Source organism: Amphiura filiformis, chromosome 17, assembly GCF_039555335.1.
Source record: "Amphiura filiformis chromosome 17, Afil_fr2py, whole genome shotgun sequence".
Taxonomy (NCBI): Eukaryota; Metazoa; Echinodermata; class Ophiuroidea; order Amphilepidida; family Amphiuridae; genus Amphiura; species Amphiura filiformis.
Window position 1 is genome coordinate 5,203,983 of NC_092644.1, and position 22,232 is coordinate 5,226,214.

At 36.5% G+C, this 22,232-nt stretch overlaps 1 protein-coding gene across 1 annotated transcript in view; it reads left to right on the plus strand.

The window, feature by feature from the left end:
* The first annotated feature begins 19,669 nt into the window (after window positions 1–19,669).
* Window positions 19,670–22,232, plus strand: part of LOC140138168 (DNA-binding protein RFX6-like) — a 32,649-nt gene continuing 30,086 nt past the window's right edge. Inside the window, exon 1 of the mRNA XM_072160098.1 lies at window positions 19,670–20,235. Coding sequence (XP_072016199.1) covers window positions 20,004–20,235 — 232 coding nt within the window. The 5' untranslated portion in view covers window positions 19,670–20,003. The remainder of the gene's footprint in view (window positions 20,236–22,232) is intronic.

Sequence of the window (22,232 nt, forward strand, 5' to 3'; positions counted from 1 at the left end):
CCGCCCGGGAATTGAACCCAGGACTTTTGAAATTCCATAAAGACTTTCCTATAATAGCGCACTCATCACCTGTGTATGTCTGCAACCATAGATTGAATACAATACCGGTCTTTTCAAAGATACTTACAGGTGCAAGTGTTCAGCATGGTTCAATGCAGAGGTACCGCGTGAATGTACCAGTGCAACGCGGTATATTCAAAAATTGTTTTCACCTATTGCTATGGTAGTTAATCCGATTATTACATCACTTTACCAGAGTATTAATGCTTACTTAATTATTAACATTATTTATAACATTTATGGCTTAGATAGCAACATTTTCACATATTTTTTGTGGGACCTGAGAGCACATCATACATATCAAATTGCATTCTGAATACGATATCCTGATATTTTTACAATACAAATTTTTGGGCAAATTATTAAAAATTGATATTTTTGAAATCTTTGACATTTAACAGTCCTCAAAGTAAACTTAATAAATATCTAATGATATGTACTTAAAGTGTATGTAGCTGGGATGAAAACTCCGACCATCAAATGAAAATTTTGACCTTTCATATTGAAGATTTACATTTCTTCCCCAAAAGACCTGAATTTTTTTTGGTGTTTTGGGGATCGAATCTTCAATACGAAAGGTCCAATTTTTCATATGATGGACAGCTTTTCAACCCAGCTACATACACTTTAAGTACATATCATTAGATTTATACAATTTACTTCAAGGACTGTTAAATTTCAAAAATTTCAATTTTTAGTTATAGTGCCATAAGAAATCAGGACTTACTGTAAGGGAGAAAAGATACAGAATATTGAAATTGACTCACAAAACCAATGGATGGTGTCACTATCATGGTGTGAATTCTGGCAAAAAAAATTGGTAAAATTCAAGCAGATTTGTCACATGCACACCCCTATATATCGTATATGTAACAGGCAGTATAGGACATATGGGACGTACGAGGCAGACAAAACTACAAGGCTGACAGCACATTCAAATAAGACGGTTAGCAGTTCCGTTACCAATTGAAAAAAACATTTAGTTACATAGTTATACGAGTGGCACTTTGGCGTACCCCAACGGTTTTAGAATAACATAAATTTTGTTTATAATGGCGATGTCAAAAATGGTGATAATGCATCCGCCCCCCCCTCCTGATGTGCAAGAAATACTGTAGGGAGCCCTCTATCTCTTGTTTCTAATAATGGCATAATCATTTATACACACTGTCTTATCTAAGATAGACTGCCAATATGTTTGCCTTTAGGGAACAGGGTTCGGTTTTTGCCGGCAAAAACCTGTTTTTGCCAGCAAAGTGGCAAAAACCTGGCAAAAACTGTTTTTGCCAGTTTTTGCCTGGTTTAAACCGGCAAAAATGGCAAAAACTGGCAAAAACTCACATATAGTCACTCAAATATTAAAAAGTGACACAGAAAGCTCATAAACAGTAACACACAACTTTTAACGAATCATTCAACATATTTTTGTCTCCTCAAGTCCTTAAAATGAAAATGTTTTGAATTTGATACATGCCACATTTCGATTAAATGCACTTGAGCAATGAAAACACATGCCTTTAATTTCTTAATATATTGCTTGTAATTACAAAATCTGGCCTTGTTATACTCTGGAACTTACTTTTGTAACTTAATAATTTGTTTTGAGATGAAAACACTGAACTATAATTTATAAATCACTTTTTTAGTTTTTGCCATTTTTGCCGGCAAAAACTGGCAAAAACTGTTTTTTGCCAAGTGGTTAAAACCGTGGTTAAAACCGCGGTTTTTTCCACCTGCGGCAAAAACCTGCGAACCCTGTTAGGGAACAACCCAAAAGTTCGATGAAGCCCTATAAACGAAAGTCCTTTCGTTAGAAGGCTAACCCCCTCCCCCCTCCCCTCGAACGTAAGTGACAAATATCGAAAATTCCAACCCGTATATTCATATAGGATACAGGGCCCGTCGCTATATGGTGCATGGGGTTGTGGAGGGGGTGCGACAATGCTAGGATATTGATCATGTTTATGGAAGAAACAAATATTGCATTCTATTTTAACATATTTTTCATTATCTATTTTGGCACGGAAAAAAATAGGATTTGCTGGATTTTCAACAAAAAAAAAGTGGTATGAAACACAAAACGTTTTCGACATCATTCGCCAAAGGTTAGAAAAAGTGGTCAGAAAACGTTTAAATGTCGGGTTATATAAAGGGTATATAAAGGGTATATAAAGGATAAAAACATTTTCATATTAAAGAATAAATAAAACATTTTGATAACCTCCTGCAAATATTCTAACATAATGTTCTTTGAACAATATTTTACAATAACTTTTTGAAAACATTTTAGAAATAGTTTTGTAGTATGTTTTCATACATATATGCCAAACGTTTTTTCTTGCCGGTAAAAATGATGTTTATATAACCAGGAGATGAGACTGCTCAGGTTAAATGTCGGGACCTAGGTCACAATTTGGGAAGAAATGATATGCCAAGTTCGAAGTTCCCTAATCGGTCCATGAGTGACCAAACCGTTCCTGGTAAGCCGTATACTTCTATTACAGTATATGCAGTCTACATGTTCTTTGTTGACAAGGGGCAGTCTTCAGTGAACAGCTCTCTTTTTCAGAGCCAACAAACCTTTAAATTTAGCAGATAGTCGAGGTCTGCTTGTTTTCTGTAGACAAGGGCAGTCTTCAGTGAACGGCTCTTTTCAGAGCTACCAAAACCTTTTAAATTAGCAGATAGGCGAGATCTGCTTGTTCTCTGATGACAAGGGACAGTCTTCAGTGAACGGCTCTTTTCAGAGCCACCAAACCTTTAAAATCAGCAGATTGGCGAGATTTGCTTGTTTCTGTAGACAAGGGGTAGTCTTCAGTGAACGGCTCTTTTCAGAGCCACCAAAACCTTTTAAATTATTAGATAGGCGAGATCTGCTTAATCTCTGTTGACAAGCGGCAGTCTTCAGTGAACGGCTCTTTTCAGAGCCACCAAAACCTTTAAATTCAGCAGATAGGCGAGATCTGCTTAATCTCTGTTGACAAGCGGCAGTCTTCAGTGAACGGCTCTTTTCAGAGCCCCCAAACCTTTAAAATCAGCAGATAGTCGAGGTCTGCTTGTTTCTGTAGACAAGAGGTAGTCTTCAGTGAACGGCTCTTTTCAGAGCCATCAGTAGGCAAGGGGCGGTCTACATGTCTCATTGTCCTGAAGAAGTCAGAGCTACTCCTGACGAAAGCTTGACAGTCCTAAACTTGTCCGAGGGCGAACCCGCTAAAAAATCCACTAATTGTTATGAATTCCCGTCGTAAAAGCCTATCCCACAATTTCCCTGATGACCCGACATTTTAATGTTATTAAAACGTTTTTACCAAAACCAAAACCCCAAAATATAACATGTTTAAAACGTTTTAAAAACGTTTTGTGATTGCTCGGACAATTGCTTTTAAAATGAACTTACATGACGTTGCAGGTTGCGAGTACTGTACTCCATATTGATTTGAAATCATTCTGAAGAAACCACTGTAAAATCTCAATATCGTACTTCGGAAAATACTAAAATTAGACAATTATATTTTAAATCCTTAAAAAAAGATAACCTTTGACCGATGTTTTAACTACTTTTTTACAAACGTAATCAGACTTTTTGGCCCCCTCCCCCCCCTAACGAAAGGACTTTCGTTTATAGGGCTTCATCAAACTTTTGGGTTGTTCCCTTATGGGCTTTATGTATACTTATTGATTATCTTTTGTCGATGGAAATTTGTATTTATGGATCAATTTTGAAAAAGAAAATAAATCTGAATCTCAAGAGATAAATTCATAAGACTCAAATTGAATTGTAATACCGTAGGCCTGCAGCTTTAATAAAATACAAAGTGATATGACTTGTTTTGCTGTTATTTGAATGTATGATCTTCTGCAGAATCATGGGTGATGGAAGGGGATAGGGTATGTGGCAAAGAAAGTGTCTCCCTTTACACTCATTGCTTTCCTAGAAAAAAATTCAGAATTGAAGTTTGGAGAGAAAAATAATGTGAAAAAAGAGAAGGTGGCATGAGAATGCTTCTTTTTATAAAAAGGAATTCCTTTTTTTTTTTTTTTTGTTGGCCCAAGTTTCCATGTTTTTATTTCTTTTTGGCCCGTTTTGAACATTTTTGCCATATTTTTACACACTTTTTCCTCTTTTTTTTAGAATTTTCCTTTTTTTTTTTCATTGAAATGTATTCTCAGGCCTGGAGAAGTAATGATAGCTTAAATTTTTATGCCATTTACAAATATTGTTACATCTGAAAGGGGTTGGTAAGTGATGTATGTTGGTAAGTAATACAAATGTATATACATATACATGTTTATCCAAAAGATTCAAAGCATGTATAGATTAGCAATTATGTAAGGGAAGTGTCTTTCTTTGTATTATTTACAGTTACAGACCTAGTACATCATCTCACACTGCACCTGAAATATTTCATCAGCCAGACAAAGAGATAACAGAGATGTACTACACATGTCATCGCTGTAAGAAAAAACTAGCTGATAATGAGATCATCAACAATGAGAAAGCTGGTGCACCAACTACTGAAGGAGAAACAGATCATGATTACTGCTGGGATTGCTTCGCCATTCTCCATGATATTGGTTTTACCAAGGACCATTATGATACCGAGGACGAGTCAATGATTGCAGAATGTGATGCAATAAGTTGGACCAGTGATGCAACAATAGGTAACCATAGTGATGCATCAAGTAGTAATATTGAGACGATTAATATGCATCAAAATGATTATTATGAGAAGTCTTGTTTGGGCTATCATAAATGCCAACATTGCAATAAAAAGTTTTTAAACACTCTAACTCTTAGAAATCACAAGCGTCTCTTTCATGGCGAGCAATCGACCAAACTAACTCTTCAATATCGCAAGCATCAGGGACCACCATATGTATGTAAAATTTGTAACAAAATGTATGCTAGCAGAAAATCTCTTAAAAGGCATGAACCGGTTCATAGCAGAAATACAGATCAAAAGTGCCTCTGTTCCATATGCTCAAAGGTATTCCACATTGAAAATTCTTTAAAACAACACAAGCTGAAGCATGATCAGGGTAATTATCATCACAAATGCAAAGAATGCGGAAAGAAGTTTTTCACAGCATGGAAGCTTAAACAACATGTGATGATTCATACAGGAGAGAAACCGTATTTGTGCAGTATATGCGGCAAGGGTTTTAATCAGACAGGGCCACTGCAGGCGCATGAGAGGATTCACAATGGAGTGATGCCATTCCATTGTATATATTGTGATAAACGCTTTACTCAAAGCAGTGCTAGGAAGAGTCATGAAAAGACACATGAAAAGTTTCGTTAGCCCTCTCCAGACTGCAGAAGTTTTAAAAGTTTAAATTAAGGGGGTACTACACCCCTGTGGTAAATTTGTGACTATTTTTGCATTTTTCTCAAAAATTAATAACACACTGGTAAAAAAAGTTAAGTATATTATTGGAGCAAGGAATCCAATTACTACACTGAAATTTCAGTGACTCAAGACAAGCGGTTCAGTAAATATGATAGAAAATGAGGTACCCTTTATTGAGGGGTGTAGTACTCCCTTAACAAATTACGGACTTGTACATTTTCATGACCATATTTGGAATTGGCATGAAAAATGCATCAAAATGAGTGCAAGTATGATATAAAATTGGATTGATTGAGCCCATATTTATTGGTCGAGCTATGAGTCCAATATTTTAAAACTCATAGCGAGACCAATAAATATTGGGCGTAAAGCATCCAATTTTATCATTATTATGTTTTGGATCCAATATTTTTGGATTCAACAAAACATAATAATGCCCAGTATCGGTTCAGTGGTTCTTGAGATAGCTCTTGATATTTTGAAGGAAAAAAAATGTGTCTTGACACTTGGGACTTTTTATGCTGAATCCTATGGCTGGAATACAAAGCATTCATTTTGAAATGATGAGAAAGGGTGACCTATGTCAGATTTGCAAGCTTTGTGGACCTGTAAAGTGGTAAATAATGTGTATTTGGATATGATTTTGATTGCCTATTTAAATGTAGGACATGTTGGATTTCTTTTATTTCAGTGGTATTTTTGGCACTTTGTTTGAAATGGAATTGAAGATAGAATGGTTCATTCTTGCCTTTCCAGAATCCTTTTAAGGTCTAAAATGGTTCTTTCTAACCTTTCTGGAACCATTTTCTGTTCTTTTTAAAATAATTTAATGTGGCCCATAGACAATCAATATTTGAGTGATCAATATTGGGGACCCTAGATGCAGGATTGGATACAAAATAATATATCTCTTCAATATTATTGAAGAGTAATCTTGCTTGATTTTATTGATGGTTGGACAATAAAATCACTATTGATGTTTGTGTGTACAGTGCAAAATGGCAGATTTTGTACCCGCTCTTGTATTTAGGATCTTTGATATTGATCAATCAAATTGATTGTGTAAAGGCCGCATAAGGTTGGTCTTAACCCTGGAATTAAGGGAACTTTCGGGTCTCATAACTGCTAAGTTAATAGTCTAAAGTATATAAAAGTATACATATTTTGAATGGCAAAGACTTGATCAATTCATCTGTGAGGTCAAATTTGGACCAAAATGCTCATTTTTGGCCCCAAATCCCAAAAATCCTTTTTTTTTTTTTTGGGCCCGAAACTTTTCATAATTCCAGGGTTAAGGCAACCTTAAAGGTTCCACATACAGGACAGTTCAAGAACCATTAAGTTTTTTCTAAGAGTGTGCCATATAACCATTAAATTTTTTCTAAGAGTGTGCCATATATTTTGATCTTTGTATGCTTTTTTTATTTTGTTTTAGTTGTCTTCTGTTCTTAATTATTAAGAATTAATCATTGTAAGAATTTGCTTTTAAGCAATCTTTATAAACACAATTATTTTGCCTTACTTTTTGCTCATTTGTTTGTACAGTGCTTCTTTTATTTTTGCAACTAGAACTACACATTCAAAGGTAATAGTACTTAAACTGGGCTCAAAAAGAAACTTAAAATTTTTCACAAGGTCATATCCATTATGATAAAAATGAACCAAAATTACACACAGGATTACTTCAATACTCTACACAAAACACATGTCAGTAACCAAGCAACTGACACAACACCAAAATGCACTGATATGGAACAGCTTCCTGGACCACATTCACAGGGAAATAATTGGCACCCGGCAAAAGAAATCTGTGAGAATGCGTACAAGATCCTTACACAGGTGATTATGTCCAAAGAGTAAGTGGAATAGTGTGGAACGGGCTGCTTCTGCTTTTCACACCATTTGCTTCAAGAAACAGGTCTTGTTCCACACTATTCCACTTACTCACAGATTCCTTGTGTTGGTAATCAATTATTATCAATTATTGGGTTGTGAACGTGGTCCAGAAAGCTGTTCCATGCAGTGCATTTTGCTGTTGTGTCAGTTGGACAACTGTTTGGTTACTGACCAGTGTTTAGAGTAGAGTATTGAAGTAATCCTGTGCACAATTTTGGTTCATTTTTATGGATATGATTTTAAGATATGACCTTGTGAAAATATAAGTTTCTTTTTGAGCCCAGTTTTATACGTAGCAGTACTACAGTAGTACAATTCATCGCTCCCAAGACATAGTGGCGTATCATGAAAATGGCCATTTTGAGATAATTACATCTGAAGTTTTTGCAACTTTTAACCGTTTGTCAAACATTGCCTCGATTAAAATGTCCCCTTTTCTTGAATGGATATGAAAATATAAATTTTTAAGTTACATTTAATGTATAAAATACATTGCTGTCATTCACCAATTAATTGTAATTAGTCTTTAAACTTATACGCCAATATGTTACTCAAAATTGACATACGACACGTGATATGTTGAATAATAGTTGAATTCATATCCATATTGGCCACACAGCCGCGATATACCAAAACAGTGGTGTATGTCACATATTTACGACATAGTGGCGTATGTCACTGATACGCCACTATGTCTTTCAAAATGGCTGATACGCCACTATGTCTTGCAAGCGACGAATTGTTTTCTTTATTTCCAGTCTTGTAGTTGCATGATTGAAAAATTGGCATAGTGAGAAAGAATACCCTTTCAAGGTTTTTTTTTTCAAATGGGATATTCTAGTTATTCTTATTATCATGTTAATCATATGGGTTACCTAAATTGGTGACTAGTTTGAAGTCCACACCCCAGTGTAGGAGAATAAATTCATGTCTTCCATAGAGGGTGTATGGATTTCAAGTGGAATAGCCTGATGATTTTTGTCCCCCACACATATTATATGGGGCTTATAGACTGGGCTATGCCAATACCCCCCCCCCCTCCCTCAGGGGGATTTTTGGAGGCAGGTATTTTTGGGACCCTTATGCATTGAGGTTTTGAAATCTGCTTGCCTGCACATTGACCAGCGGTGGGTGAGGCGGTGAGGGCACTTATTTTTCAAAATGGCCACCAAAATATCAAAAATCAACTTAACTAGGCCAGTGAAATTCCTAACAGCATAATTATGATGTCTACACCCATGCTTTTAGAGTCGAGGAATCCAATAGTATCACCTAAAACAACAAGAGGACCTAAATTTCCAAAATTTTTAAATGGCCGACATTGAAAATGAAAATTACCTATATCTCAGTCCTTGAAGCTCCTGCAAGCATAATTTTGATGTCTATACCCATGTTTGCAGGGCAATAAAATCATTAAGAATAGCCCAACACACAAAGTTTCAAGATGACTGCTACTGAATTTCAAAATGGCTGCCATTTAAAATCAATTTTCCCTCAGTTGTTGAAGCTCTAAGGAGCATGTCTCTGATGCATATACCTGTGTTGTCGGGATCAAGGATTTCAGCAAATACATTGAGGTTTTGAAATCCGCTTGCCTTCTCATTGGTGGGTGGGGTGGTGAGGGTGCTTTTTTTTTTCAAAATGGCATCAATAATGACACCATAAATAATCAACGACATGAATATTGCCTAAAACACAAGAAGTATCAAAGCCTAAGTAGTACTACTTGACTACTGATAAACATGCCGATTGCTCAGTGCCAGAAGTGGGTAAGTGCAAAAGCTGTCCTGTGAACATATATACACATGGCAGCTTTTGCACTTACCCACTTGGGAACATAGCAGTTGATGTCCCAACTCCAAGATCAACAGCTAATCTAATCATATTCAGTAACTATTTGTAAAAGGTTAATTCGAGGAGATTCTTCAGACAAAAAAAAGTAGAAATTTTCGCGAAAATAACCTTTTGCATTAGGTTTCTATTGTATCGATATCAAAACCGCGAAATTTAATTCTCGCGCAGTTGACAAAATCGCGAAAATATTGACTTTTACAGTAGCTAAGAGTAGCTCCCAATTGCTGATTGGTGTTGGGTTTACTGTACTGGTGATTTTGGTGTTGATGCAGTAGCTCCAATTGCTGATTGTTTAGGTATTCAGGTATTGGTGTTGATAAGGTAGCTACCAATAATATTGCTGATTGTTGCTGGCTTTAGCTATCTTCTGCTGATATTGGTGTTGATGAAGTAGCTACCAATTGCTGATTGTTGCTGTGTTGGCTATTTTACTGCTGATATTGGTGTTGATGAAGTAGCGACCAATTGCTGATTGTTGCTGGCTTGGGCTGTCTACTGCTGATATTGGTGTTCTATTGATGAAGTAGCGACCAATTGCTGATTGTTGCTGTGTTGGCTATTTACTGCTGATATTGCCGTTGATGAAGTAACTTCCTATTGCTGATTGGTGTTGATGAAGCAGCTTTCAATAATTAAAGTAGCTGTTCAGTGGCATTAATGTAGCGATCTACTACTGATATTGGTGTTAATGAAGTAGCTTCCAATTGCTGATTGGTGTTGATGAAGTAGCTTTCATTTGTTCATTGGCGCTAAGGTATCTACCTACTGCTGATATTGGTGTTGATGAATAAGCTTTCAATTGTTCATTGGCTCTAATGTAGCCATCTACTGCTGGAGTGCTGATATTGGTGATAAAGAAGTAGCTTCATATTGCTGGTAGCTATCTACTGCTGATATAGAGAGCACTGTGGCTCAGTGGTTACGGCCTTGGACTCATAATCTGAGAGCTTGCTTGACGTGCGTGGATTCGAGTCCCCGTCCCGCCACCGTGTTGCGCTCTTGGGCAAGGCGCTTTGTCACGCTTGCCTCACCCCACCCAGGTGCAATGGGAAGCTGTTAGGGGTAGTCACAGTCGTTGTACTGATGAACCCTGCGCCATTTGTAGGCAGCAAACGTGGTTCCGACATATTCTAATAACGGCGGAATAAATGTAAACCGCTTTGAGGCTGTTTACGGCATAAAGCGCTATATAAATATCTACATTTATTTTTTATTTATTTGATATGGGTGTTGATATAGTAGCTCCCAATTGCCGATTGTTACTAATGTCGCTATCCACTACTGATATTGGTGTTGATGAAGTAGCTTCCAATTACTGATTGTTGCTGAGGTAGCTTTCAACTGCCGATATCCGTGTTAGTGAAGCACTATTGCTGATTGGTGCTGGATTAGCCATCTACCATTGCCTACTGGTGTCAATGGTGTTTATGAAGTAGCTCCCTGTTGTTGACAGGTGTTGGGGTATCTATCTACTGCTGATATTGGTGTTGATGAAGTAGCTACCAATTGCTGCTTGTTGTTGTGTTAGCCATCTACTGCTGATATTGGTGTTGATGAAGTATCTTCCTTTTGCTGATTGTAGTTGATGAAGTAGCTTTCATTTGTTCATTGGCGCCAAGGTATCTACCTACTGCTGATATTGGTGTTGATGAATAAGCTTTCAATTGTTCATTGGCTCAAATGTAGCAATCTACTGCTGATATTGGTGATGAAGAAATAGCTTCCTATTGCTGATTGCTGCTGGGTCAGCTATCTACTGCTGATATTGGTGTTGATGAAGTAGCTTCCAATTGCTGATTGGTGTTGATGAAGTAGCTTTCAATTTTTCATTGGCACTAGTGTAGCTATCTACTGCCGATATTGGTGCTGATATTAGTAGCTCCCCAATTGCCGATTGTTGCTAATGTAGGTATCCACTACTGATATTGGTGTTGATGAAGTAGCTTCCAATTGTTGATTGTTGCTAAGGTAGCTTTCAACTGCTGATATCCGTGTTGGTGAAGCCCTATTGCTAATTAGTGCTGGGTTAGCCATCTACCATTAGCCTACTGGTGTCAATGGTGTTTATGAAGTAGCTCCCTGTTGTTGACAGGTGTTGTGGTATCTATCTACTGCTGATATTTGTGTTGATGAAGTAGCTTCCAATTGCTGATTGCTGTTGGGTTAGCTATCTATTGCTGATATTGGTGTTGAAGAAGTAGCTACCAATTGCTGCTTGTTGTTGTGTTAGCCATCTACTGCTGATATTGGTGTTGATGAAGTAGCTTCCAATTGCTGATTGGTGTTGATGAAGTAGCTTTCAATTTTTCATTGGCGCTAGGGTAGCTATCTACTGCCGATATTGGTGCTGATATTAGTAGCTCCCCAATTGCCGATTGTTGCTAATGTAGGTATCCACTACTGATATTGGTGTTGATGAAGTAGCTTCCAATTGTTGATTGTTGCTAAAGTAGCTTTCAACTGCTGATATCCGTGTTGGTGAAGCCCTATTGCTAATTAGTGCTGGGTTAGCCATCTACCATTAGCCTACTGGTGTCAATGGTGTTTATGGAGTAGCTCCCTGTTGTTGACAGGTGTTGGGGTATCTATCTACTGCTGATATTGGTGTTGATGAAGTAGCTTCCTATTGCTGATTGCTGTTGGGTCAGCTATCTACTGCTGATATTGGTGATGAAGTAGCTTCCAATTGCTGATTGGTGTTGATGAAGATGATGTTCATTGGCGCTAGGGTAGCTATCTACTGCCGATATTGGTGTTGATGAAGTAGCTTCCAATTGCTAATTGTTGCTAAGGTAGCTTTCAACTGCTGATATCCGTGTTGGTGAAGCCCTATTGCTGATTGGTGCTGGATTAACCATCTACCATTGCCTACTGGTGTCAATGGTGTTTATGAAGTAACTCCCTGTTGTTGACAGGTGTGGTGGTATATATCTACCGCTGATATTGGTGTTGATGAAGTAGCTTCCTATTGCTGATTGGTGTTGATGAAGTAGCTTTCAATTGTTCATTGGCGCTAGGGTAGCTATCTACTGCCGATATTGGTGTTGATATTAGTAGCTCCCCAATTGCCGATTGTTGCTAATGTAGCTATCCACTACTGATATTGGTGTTGATGAAGTAGCTTCCAATTGCTGATTGTTGCTAAGGTAGCTTTCAACTGCTGATATCTGTGTTGGTGAAGCCCTATTGCTGATTGGTGCTGGATTAGCCATCTTACCATTGCCTACTGGTGTCAATGGTGTTTATGAAGTAGCTCCCTGCTGTTAACAGGTGTTGGGGTATCTATCTACTGCTGATATTGGTGTTGACGAAGTAGTTTCCTTTTGCTGATTGGTGTTGTATTGAAGTAGCTTTCAATTGTTCATTGGCGCTAAGGTAGCTACCTACTAGGGTGATTCACAAAAAATGAAATTGGTATTTTTCAACGGGACACCCCCTCATTTTGTTCATTTTGGTAATAAAATTATACCTGCAAAATATGAAAAAAATTCAAAAAGTTTAGGGGTGCTACCGGTCAATGAACTTTTGTACACAAAGTCAATGGGATTTTTTGTCAAAAATTTCAAACGCTTATTTCAGGGCCTAAAAAGTCTACCAGGCTTGCAAAACTGAAGTAAATGATCAATGATATACCTAACTTTGTGAAAACATGGGCTTTTACCAAATTAAAGTTCATAGTTGACTGTAATAATAAAAAATGTTTCAAAAGTGACAGAGGGAGTGTAGCTCAAAAAAAGAATACCCTGAGATAAACCCTGAATCCCACCAGACAACACAAAATTATACCTTAAATTTAACTGAACTGTTGATAAAAAAAAAGATTAAAATTCTTCACATATTAGTTTACCCCAATGGTGATACCAGCTTTTGAAATCTTATGTAATAGTAACTATCAAAATCCATACATCTGTATCAGGGGTGGTCATTATGACCATACCTGATGAAGATTTGTATTGTTTGAATTGAATGACCACAGGAAGGATTAGATTCACCATGGTTGAAAAGAAATGTATATAAATTGGGGTCACAACATTGGATAGTGGCCAGTTCAAAACTACACCTTGTGCAAGGTACTTGTGACAAGAGCTAGAGTGGCTAAGACACATTTACTACTGGATTACACATTACACTACACTTACATAAAATTACTTTCATTTTAAGCTAGTTGTAGATTCTACAACTAGCTTAAAATGAAAGTACTATAATATATCCATTAGGGTGATTCACAAAAAATGAACTAGAGCCCCATAAACACAACTTTATATTAGCCAAGTACCATAATATTTTGGCTGTTCCAGCAACTGCCTTGCCCCAAATGTAACAGTTTTCACAAAAATGCAATTTTCTGGAAAGTGGGTTAACATTTTTACAATTTTCTTTAGCATTTATTTTAAGGACATTACTCACACTATGATCAAATATTTTTGGCACAATCAGGGAAAATTAACATGGCTTTTTTGTGTTGTAAAGAAAATGGCTCATAAATCCCATTGACTTTGTGTACAAAAGTTCATTGACCGGTAGCACCCCTAAACTTTTTGAATTTTTTTCATATTTTGCAGGTATGATTTTATTATCAAAATGAACAAAATGAGGGGGTGTCCCGTTGAAAAATACCAATTTCATTTTTTGTGAATCACCCTACTACCTACTGCTGATATTGGTGTTGATGGAATATTGTATATATTATTATTTTAATGTGACTATGCAAGCAAACTTGAATCAGGAAAATTATGAAGACACGGTGGTTCAGTGGTTTTTTTATATAGAGGGTATAAAACGTTTTCATATTCAAAAACATTTTTTGCTAACTTCCTGCAAATATTCTAACATAATTTTATTTGAGTGTTGACAAAATATTTGGTAAAAATGTTTGCCAAAAATATTTTACAATAACATTGCTGGGCTAACTATCTACTGCTGATATTGCTGGTGAAGAAGTAGCTACCAATTGCTGCTTGTTGCTGCTGGGTTAGCTATCTACTGCTGATATGGGTGTTGATGAAGTAGCTTCCAATTGCTGATTGGTGTTGATGAAGTAGCTTCCAATTGCTAATTGTTGCTAAGGTAGCTTTCAACTGCTGATATCCGTGTTAGTGAAGCCCTATTGCTAATTGGTGCTGGATTAGCCATCTACCATTGCCTACTGGTGTCAATGGTGTTTATGAAGTAGCTCCCTGTTGTTGACAGGTGTTGGGGTACGGTATCTATCTACTGCTGATATTGGTGTTGACGAAGTAGTTGCCTTTTGCTGATTGGTGTTGATGAAGTAGCTTTCAATTGTTCATTGGTGCTAAAGGTAGCTATCTACTGCTGATATTGGTGTTGATGAAGTAGTTTCCAATTGCTGATTGGTGTTGATGAAGTAGCTTTCAATTGTTCATTGGCGCTAAAGGTAGCTATCTACTGCTGATATGGGTGTTGATATAGTAGCTCCCAATTGCCGATTGTTACTAATGTCGCTATCCACTACTGATATTGGTGTTGATGAAGTAGCTTCCAATTACTGATTGTTGCTGAGGTAGCTTTCAACTGCTGATATCCGTGTTGGTGAAGCCCTATTGCTGATTGGTGCTGGATTAGCCATCTACCATTGCCTACTGGTGTCAATGGTGTTTATGAAGTAACTCCCTGTTGTTGACAGGTGTTGGGGTATCTATCTACTGCTGATATTGGTGTTGATAAAGTAGCTTCCAATTGCTGATTGCTGTTGGGTTAGCCAACTGCTGATATTGATGTTGAAGAAGTAGCTACCAATAATTGCTGCTTGTTGCTGTGTTAGCCATCCACTGCTGATATTGGTGTTGATGCTTCCTTTTGCTGATTGTAGTTGATGAAGTAGCTTTCATTTGTTCATTGGCGCTAAGGTATCTACCTACTGCTGATATTGGTGTTGATGAATAAGCTTTCAATAATTATTGTTCATTGGCTCTTATCTACTGCTGATATTGGTGTCGAAGAAGTAGCTTCCTATTGCTGATTGTTGCTGGGTCAGCTATCTACTGCTGATATTGGTGTTGATGAAGTAGCTTCCAATTGCTGATTGGTGTTGATGAAGTAGCTTTCAATTTTTCATTGGCGCTAGGGTAGCTATCTACTGCCGATATTGGTGCTGATATTAGTAGCTCCCCAATTGCCGATTGTTGCTAATGTAGGTATCCACCACTGATATTGGTGTTGATGAAGTAGCTTCCAATTGCTGATTGGTGTTGATGAAGTAGCTTTCAATTTTTCATTGGCGCTAGGGTAGCTATCTACTGCCGATATTGGTGTTGATATTAGTAGCTCCCCAATTGCCGATTGTTGCTAATGTAGGTATCCACTACTTATATTAGTGTTGATGAAGTAGCTTCCAATTGCTGATTGTTGCTGAGGTAGCTTTCAACTGCTGATATCCGTGTTGGTGAAGCCCTATTGCTAATTGGTGCTGGGTTAGCCATCTTCCATTGCCTACTGGTGTCAGTGGTGTTTATGAAGTAGCTCCCTGCTGTTAACAGGTGTTGGGGTATCTATCTACTGCTGATATTGGTGTTGATGAAGTAGCTTCCAATTGCTGATTGGTGCTGGGTTACCCATCAGCTGATATTGGTGTTGATGAAATAGATACATTTTGCAGATTGGTGTTGATGAAGAAGCTTTCAATTGTTCATTGGTGCTAAGGAGGAGGCAGATATCTACAGCTGATATTAGTGTTGATGAAATGGCTACCAATTGCTGATTGTATTGGATTAGAGTCGACTGCAGAGGACAGATTTCAATTTCTGAATTCTAAATTTTCATCATCATATTTGAAATTCGCATGAAAAATGCATTAAAATGAGTTCGGTGGTTCTTTAAATAGCTTTAGTTTGAGAAATCTCAAAACTTGGTACTTTTTATGCTAAAACATATGGCCAGCACGCAGAGCATTAAATATGAAATATAATTTTAAGGAAAATGTTACAATTTTAAAGGAAGGTGACCTGATATATTTGGAAAATCAAATTCTTTAAAACTTACGTATAACATCAAATGTCATCCCTTTCAAGCACTCATGCAAAAAGAAAATGTAAATGTTTTTTGTAAATGTGACTAATTCCTAATGAAATTACCGACATTTATACAGTGTGATATTGGTAGTCTACAGTGCTTTTATTAATGATAAGCTATGATAATCATCATGATCATGTAATATATTGATTTCAAGTGAAAGGCCCTATTTTTCTCATAAACATATTGAAATTAGACGTTCCAGCACAGTGTATTTCCCAAGGTATCATCAAAATTAGTCTCAACTATGGTATACCATATTTGAGACTAATTCGGCAGTTTTTTGATGATTTCTTCGGAAATACGCCGATTTGGAACGCCAAATTTCAATATGTTTATGAGAAAAATAATTATGAGCTTTCATCTGATACCAAAATCAGCATTTTCATGAGGTAAAGTGTGGGATGAGATTTTCAATCAGGTTTATACCCACCTTTAAGGGATCTGGAATGAGCGTGTTGACAGTATTTTTTGTGGGACATGAGAGCACATCAGACATATCGAATTGCATTCTGAATACGAAGAATGTCTTTCTGATATCAAATAATTTTCATTTTTTGAAATTCACGATATAATACAAATTTTATGACATATGATTAAAATTTGATATTTTTCACATTTTTGATATATAACAGTCCTCAAAGTAAATTTTATAAATCTAATGACATATTTTTAAAGTGTATGTAGCTGGGAGGAAAAGCCGACGATCAATTGAAAATTTTGACCTTTCATATTGAAGATATGGATTCTTTTCCCAAAAAGACCTAATTTTTTTTTGGTGTTTTGGAAAAAAAAATCCATATCTTCGATACGAAAGGTTAAAATTTTCAATTGATCGTCGGCTTTTCATCCCACCTACATACACTTTAAGTATAAATCATCATATTTATAAAGTTTACTTCGAGTACTGTTAAATATCCAACATATCAATTTTTAATCATTTGCCATAAAATGTGTATTACATTGCGAATTTCAAGAAAATTAATTGATATCAGAAGGACATTCTTCGTATTCCGAATGCAATTCGATATGTCTGATGTGCTCTAATGTCCCACAATAAATACTGTCCAAACGTTCATATCCCAGCCCTTAAGAGAACTCCATAAATGGATAGATTGTTATACCTTTACTTTGTTTTTGGTTTTTTACATCAATACATGTACAAATGTTATATTGGATATTGTATATATCATTATTTTTATGTGACTATGCAAGCAAACTTGAATCAGGAAAATTATGAGGACACGGTGGTTCAGTGGTTTTTTTATAGAGAGTGTATAAAACGTTCATATTATTCAAAAACATTTTTTTCTAACTTCCTGCAAATATTCTAACATTGTCTAACATAAGTTTATTTGAGTGTTGACAAAATATTTGGTAAAAATGTTTGCAAAAAATATTTTACAATAACATTTTGAAAAAAAAGCCCGACATTTAATGTTATTAAAAAGTGTTTACCAAAACCAAAAACCCAAAATATAACCTGTTTAAAACGTTTTAAAAACATTTTGTGTTTGCTGGGTACGTATAATAAAATGTGAGACATTAGCCTTCTATTGGGAATTTGATTTAAAATGGTTCCATTCCAGTTTCACAAGAAAAAAGTAAAATGTAATTCACCTATGTTTCATAGACGGACATTTTATTTTTGAAGACCATACCAGTGACATACAATACATAAAATATGTCTACATACGAAAAAAATCCAGCCAAATATAGTTCAATCGAAAATCCTAAATTTGAGGGCCTCATTTTGGACAATTTCCCGATTTTTTTATACATTTTATTGCATTTCCAAGCTTTTTCCAATAACATTGACAACTGGAATGTCGGTCGTTTTCAGGAAGCAAACCCGGACATTTCGTTTATTTTCTGGAATAGCCCAATATCGGTAAAATGGATTGCCGGCCCTATTCCCCTCTATTCTAAACATGCAGGGATGTGAGAGTTTCTCTTTTCAGCTGATTTCCTCTTATTTTGTTGTCAGATTGTGCACGTTTTCTTTTATTTTCAGCACATAGGCCTATTTGGCGTTGTTTTTTTCAGCTGCTTTTTTTTTAAGTAAATTTTCTCTCTTGGGCTGTGGGCTCGCATACGGCCGTGTGTCCTGAACTCACCACCCTTAGCGTTACATGACAAATATTATGAATTTTTACACCAACCGGGTTTCTAATTAGATTATCTCGACAATCATCAACCCTAAACTAGCAAAAGCATACATTTTTGGAAAGCTGAAGGCATAAGCAATTCAAATATATACATTTGAACTCATTATACAGGGTGACCTGTAAGTTATACAGGGTGGAATAAAAAAAAAAATAATAAAAAATGGGTCACTCAATGCATTGCTTATTACCAACTTACAGTAATAAACTGGAAGTAAACAACATTCATTTGGTTAGAGGATATGGGGAGCCAACTGACTTTGGAAGAAACCAAAATCACAGCTGTTTGGTAATCTCGGAATATAGGGTGTCCCAAAGTATGTTAGATTTTTTTACAATTCAACATATTTTGAACCTAAACATTTTCCTCCAAAGCCATACAGAAAAAATATGTCCATATTTAGATTCCTCGTCAAATTTCCCTTCAGAAAATCTATACTTTAACTATGATAGGATAAGTCATTAAAATTTTACAGTAACTTTTAGATTTCGAAGACATCTGCATTACTTACTACAGTGTTTAATATGACAACGGGTAGTTTTGTATGGAAAAGTTTGTATTTTCTAGACTAAACCAATCATAAATGATTAAAAACAATTAGTAGAATTGTTTAGCTGTAAGGCCATGAGTCTTTTAGATGCTAAATAGAGTCCAAATCCAATTTACAGCCTTTACAGAAGCAGATTACGCACTAAAAATACCAATCCCATAGAGTTTGTGTGTACCACATCCCCACCACCACATCCCCACCACCGCCACCCTGCCCATTCTGATTTCTATGAAGCACAGTGTCAGTATTAAAAAAGTTCAAGTATTTCTTTTTACAGGGTTGAAAGTGCATTTTATTTAGCAATAAAATGAGACCACAAGCATGACAATAACTTCTTGCTTGACAGAGATATCATCATTTGTTTTGAGTCGACTTTGGCAAAATGTAACGTCGCCACCTTTTTTTGGTGGCGAGCTCAAGACACACGACCCTACCCGTCCCTTTAACCATGTAGTATTTTGTCAAATGAAAGCTGGATAAATCATTTTTAAACTTGACCACTTCATTAAATTTTATATCAAAGTGGGTATGTATAGTTTTGTGTATATTTGGATACTTTTGCCCAAATAAAAGAAAAATAAATACTTTCAAGAGAGTCTATAATGCACATGAGTGACGTAGGCGTGCGAGATAAACATTGATTGCTCATTATGTAAATACTGGGCCCCAAAAAACCGACAGCCACGCATCTCAGCTAGCCGAAATGAATTTGTGTACCTTGCCAACCAAAATGGGGCAAAGTCCATCTTTTCTTCAAACCTGCTAAAATCGTCACTCTGTGAAATCGGGCATTATTATCAGGAAAGTATCAATGGACTGAGGTACGGTGAACTGTTCTCTGAAGCCCAAATTGTTGACTATAATAATTCTTGATCCAAAGTTGATATAAACTGCTGGATGAACTTAACAGATCAAAGATCTGCATCTTAACATATTTTTTGCAAATGTTGGCCACCTGGGATTCGATGTTGGAAAAATCACGCAAATTCTAAAAAGACAATCAAAAATCTTAGGATCAATTGAAATCGATTGTCTTCATTACTCCTTCAAATTTCCGGAAAGAAAGAAGGAACGCTGAAGTTGCTTGGAAGATTTTTATGAAAAAAGACACCACCGTCTGCAACGGGATGAAGTCATCTTTGGGTGATACGGAAGGGCTGGTTACTGAAGATACAGCAGCGGTAACTGCTGGAGCAGCTGCCCCGCGAACTGCTGCATCATTGAAGCGGACAGTTAGTGTGATAAGCCATGGACAAACAGCCGGGATGGAACCATCGACGAAGACCACTAGACTGGAACATTTCCAAAAGGAAGATCCGAATCCTGATGGTAGGTATAGAGACGTTTGTATTGAAGTAATTTTTTTCATTTATTTTGAACCATCCCAGCAAACGCAAAACATTTTGCAGAAAACGTTTAGAATGTCGGGTTCATGATATAAAGGGTTTAAAACGTTTTAATGACCATCAAATAACATTATTATTTAAAGACCCATTCAGTGATCCCAGCGCAAGTGTAAAAAAAATTAAAATTGTTTATAAATTAAAGTGAAGGATAAGTCATTCAAATTGTCATTTGGTATTTTTGAAATGACAAACTTGGCAAAAAACGAAAAAAAACCAGCAGTACTAACGAAGTTGAAGCCCCATTCAAATACATGTATAGCTAATTTAGATACTGTCAGTATCTAAATTACAGATTCGTGTTAAATGTCTCATTTTGTCTTAAATACACGGTTTTCGGCTGAACCATTCGCACATCTATGACAATGACAAAGGTATCAAAATCTGAATTTTGATGATTTTGATGATCGTCCGCGTCCGGATGAGCAAATCACTGAATGGGCCTTTAAGTGTTGACAAAATATTTTTTTAAATGTTTGCCCAAAATGTTTTAAAATAACGTTTTAAAACGTTTTCATGACCTTTATATAACTCGACATTTAAATGATATTAAAATGTTTTGAATAAACGTTTTTAGACACAAAATGTTCTTAAAAGAACATTTTTGTGTTTGCTGGGATGCGCGCGTGTACATGAATTTGCATGTTGCTTTGTTTTTAATCTTTTGAAATGCATCCGTATACCAAGCAAACACAAAAATGTCCATAAAACGTTTATTCAAAACGTTTTAATAACATTTAAATGTCGGGTTATAAAGACCATGGATACGCTCTTATTGTAGAATATTTTTGGCAAACATTTTTGCAAAATATTTTGTCAACATTTAAATAACATTCTCTTAGAAAATTTTGCATCACGTTTAAAAAAATGTTTTATGAATTTACCATTTTTATAACCCGACATTCATGACATTTACCTTTTCTGTAAAACGTGTGTTTGCTGTGTAGGCCTCGGCACATTCGGTGTACAATGGTGTAAGAGTAAAAAGACGGTATAAATAAATTTGGCTTTTTAGTGTTACACAGTTTAAGAAAGTGTTGAAGCGCTTCAAAATAAATGATATTATATAGGCTAGGCCTACGCCACTGAATTTCATGTATATTATGTGACATCAAAAGTAGGCTTATCTCCATCAATTCAGCATGACGGCTCACTTCCTCCCGTTCTTCAAGACCATGTCTAAAAGGCTCTTGGATTTTACCCTGGGGATTTTACCAAAATAGAGCGCTAAAAGACCCCTAAATTGCTAATTCCTTGCATTTCTTTTTTTTTTTTCACGCAATTTTCAACCAAAAAGTCAACCAAGACCCTCTATTTTGACCGTTCGCAGCTCCGACCCCCTCCCCCATTTACCACTCCGCAATCAGCTCCCAAAGACCCACCAGGAGAGCATGTCCACCACAAATTGATGATGTGCCTCCGGACACATTATAGGCCTGTATATTTTTTCAAATTTCTCTTGCCATGGTATCTCCCACATCCTCTTTCTGCATCAGAGCCCATGCATGGTGTCTCAGCCATAGGCGTAGATCCCGGGAGGATGGGGGGGGGGATAAATCCCCCAATATTTTGCCAGGGGGATGGTCCATACAATCATCCCCCCCCCAATGTTGACACCTGTATGTGGGTTTCCGACCAAATTCACCTCATATTTGGCCATTTTAGCCCCAAAAGTGTCAATTTTTGCGCGCTACGCGCGAATACATTCCACTTTAGCACCATATATTCATAATTTTAGCTCCAATATGGCAAAATTTTTCGCACGCTTCGCGCACATTTGTCCATAAACTTATTTGGTCGCCAACAAGTGCTGGATTCACTATACTTCAAAAAAAATTTCCAACCTCCACCCCCCTCCCAAATGTCAAAAAGAAATCTACGCCACTGGTCTCAGCTCCAAAAAAGTACTCCAACTTTACTGAC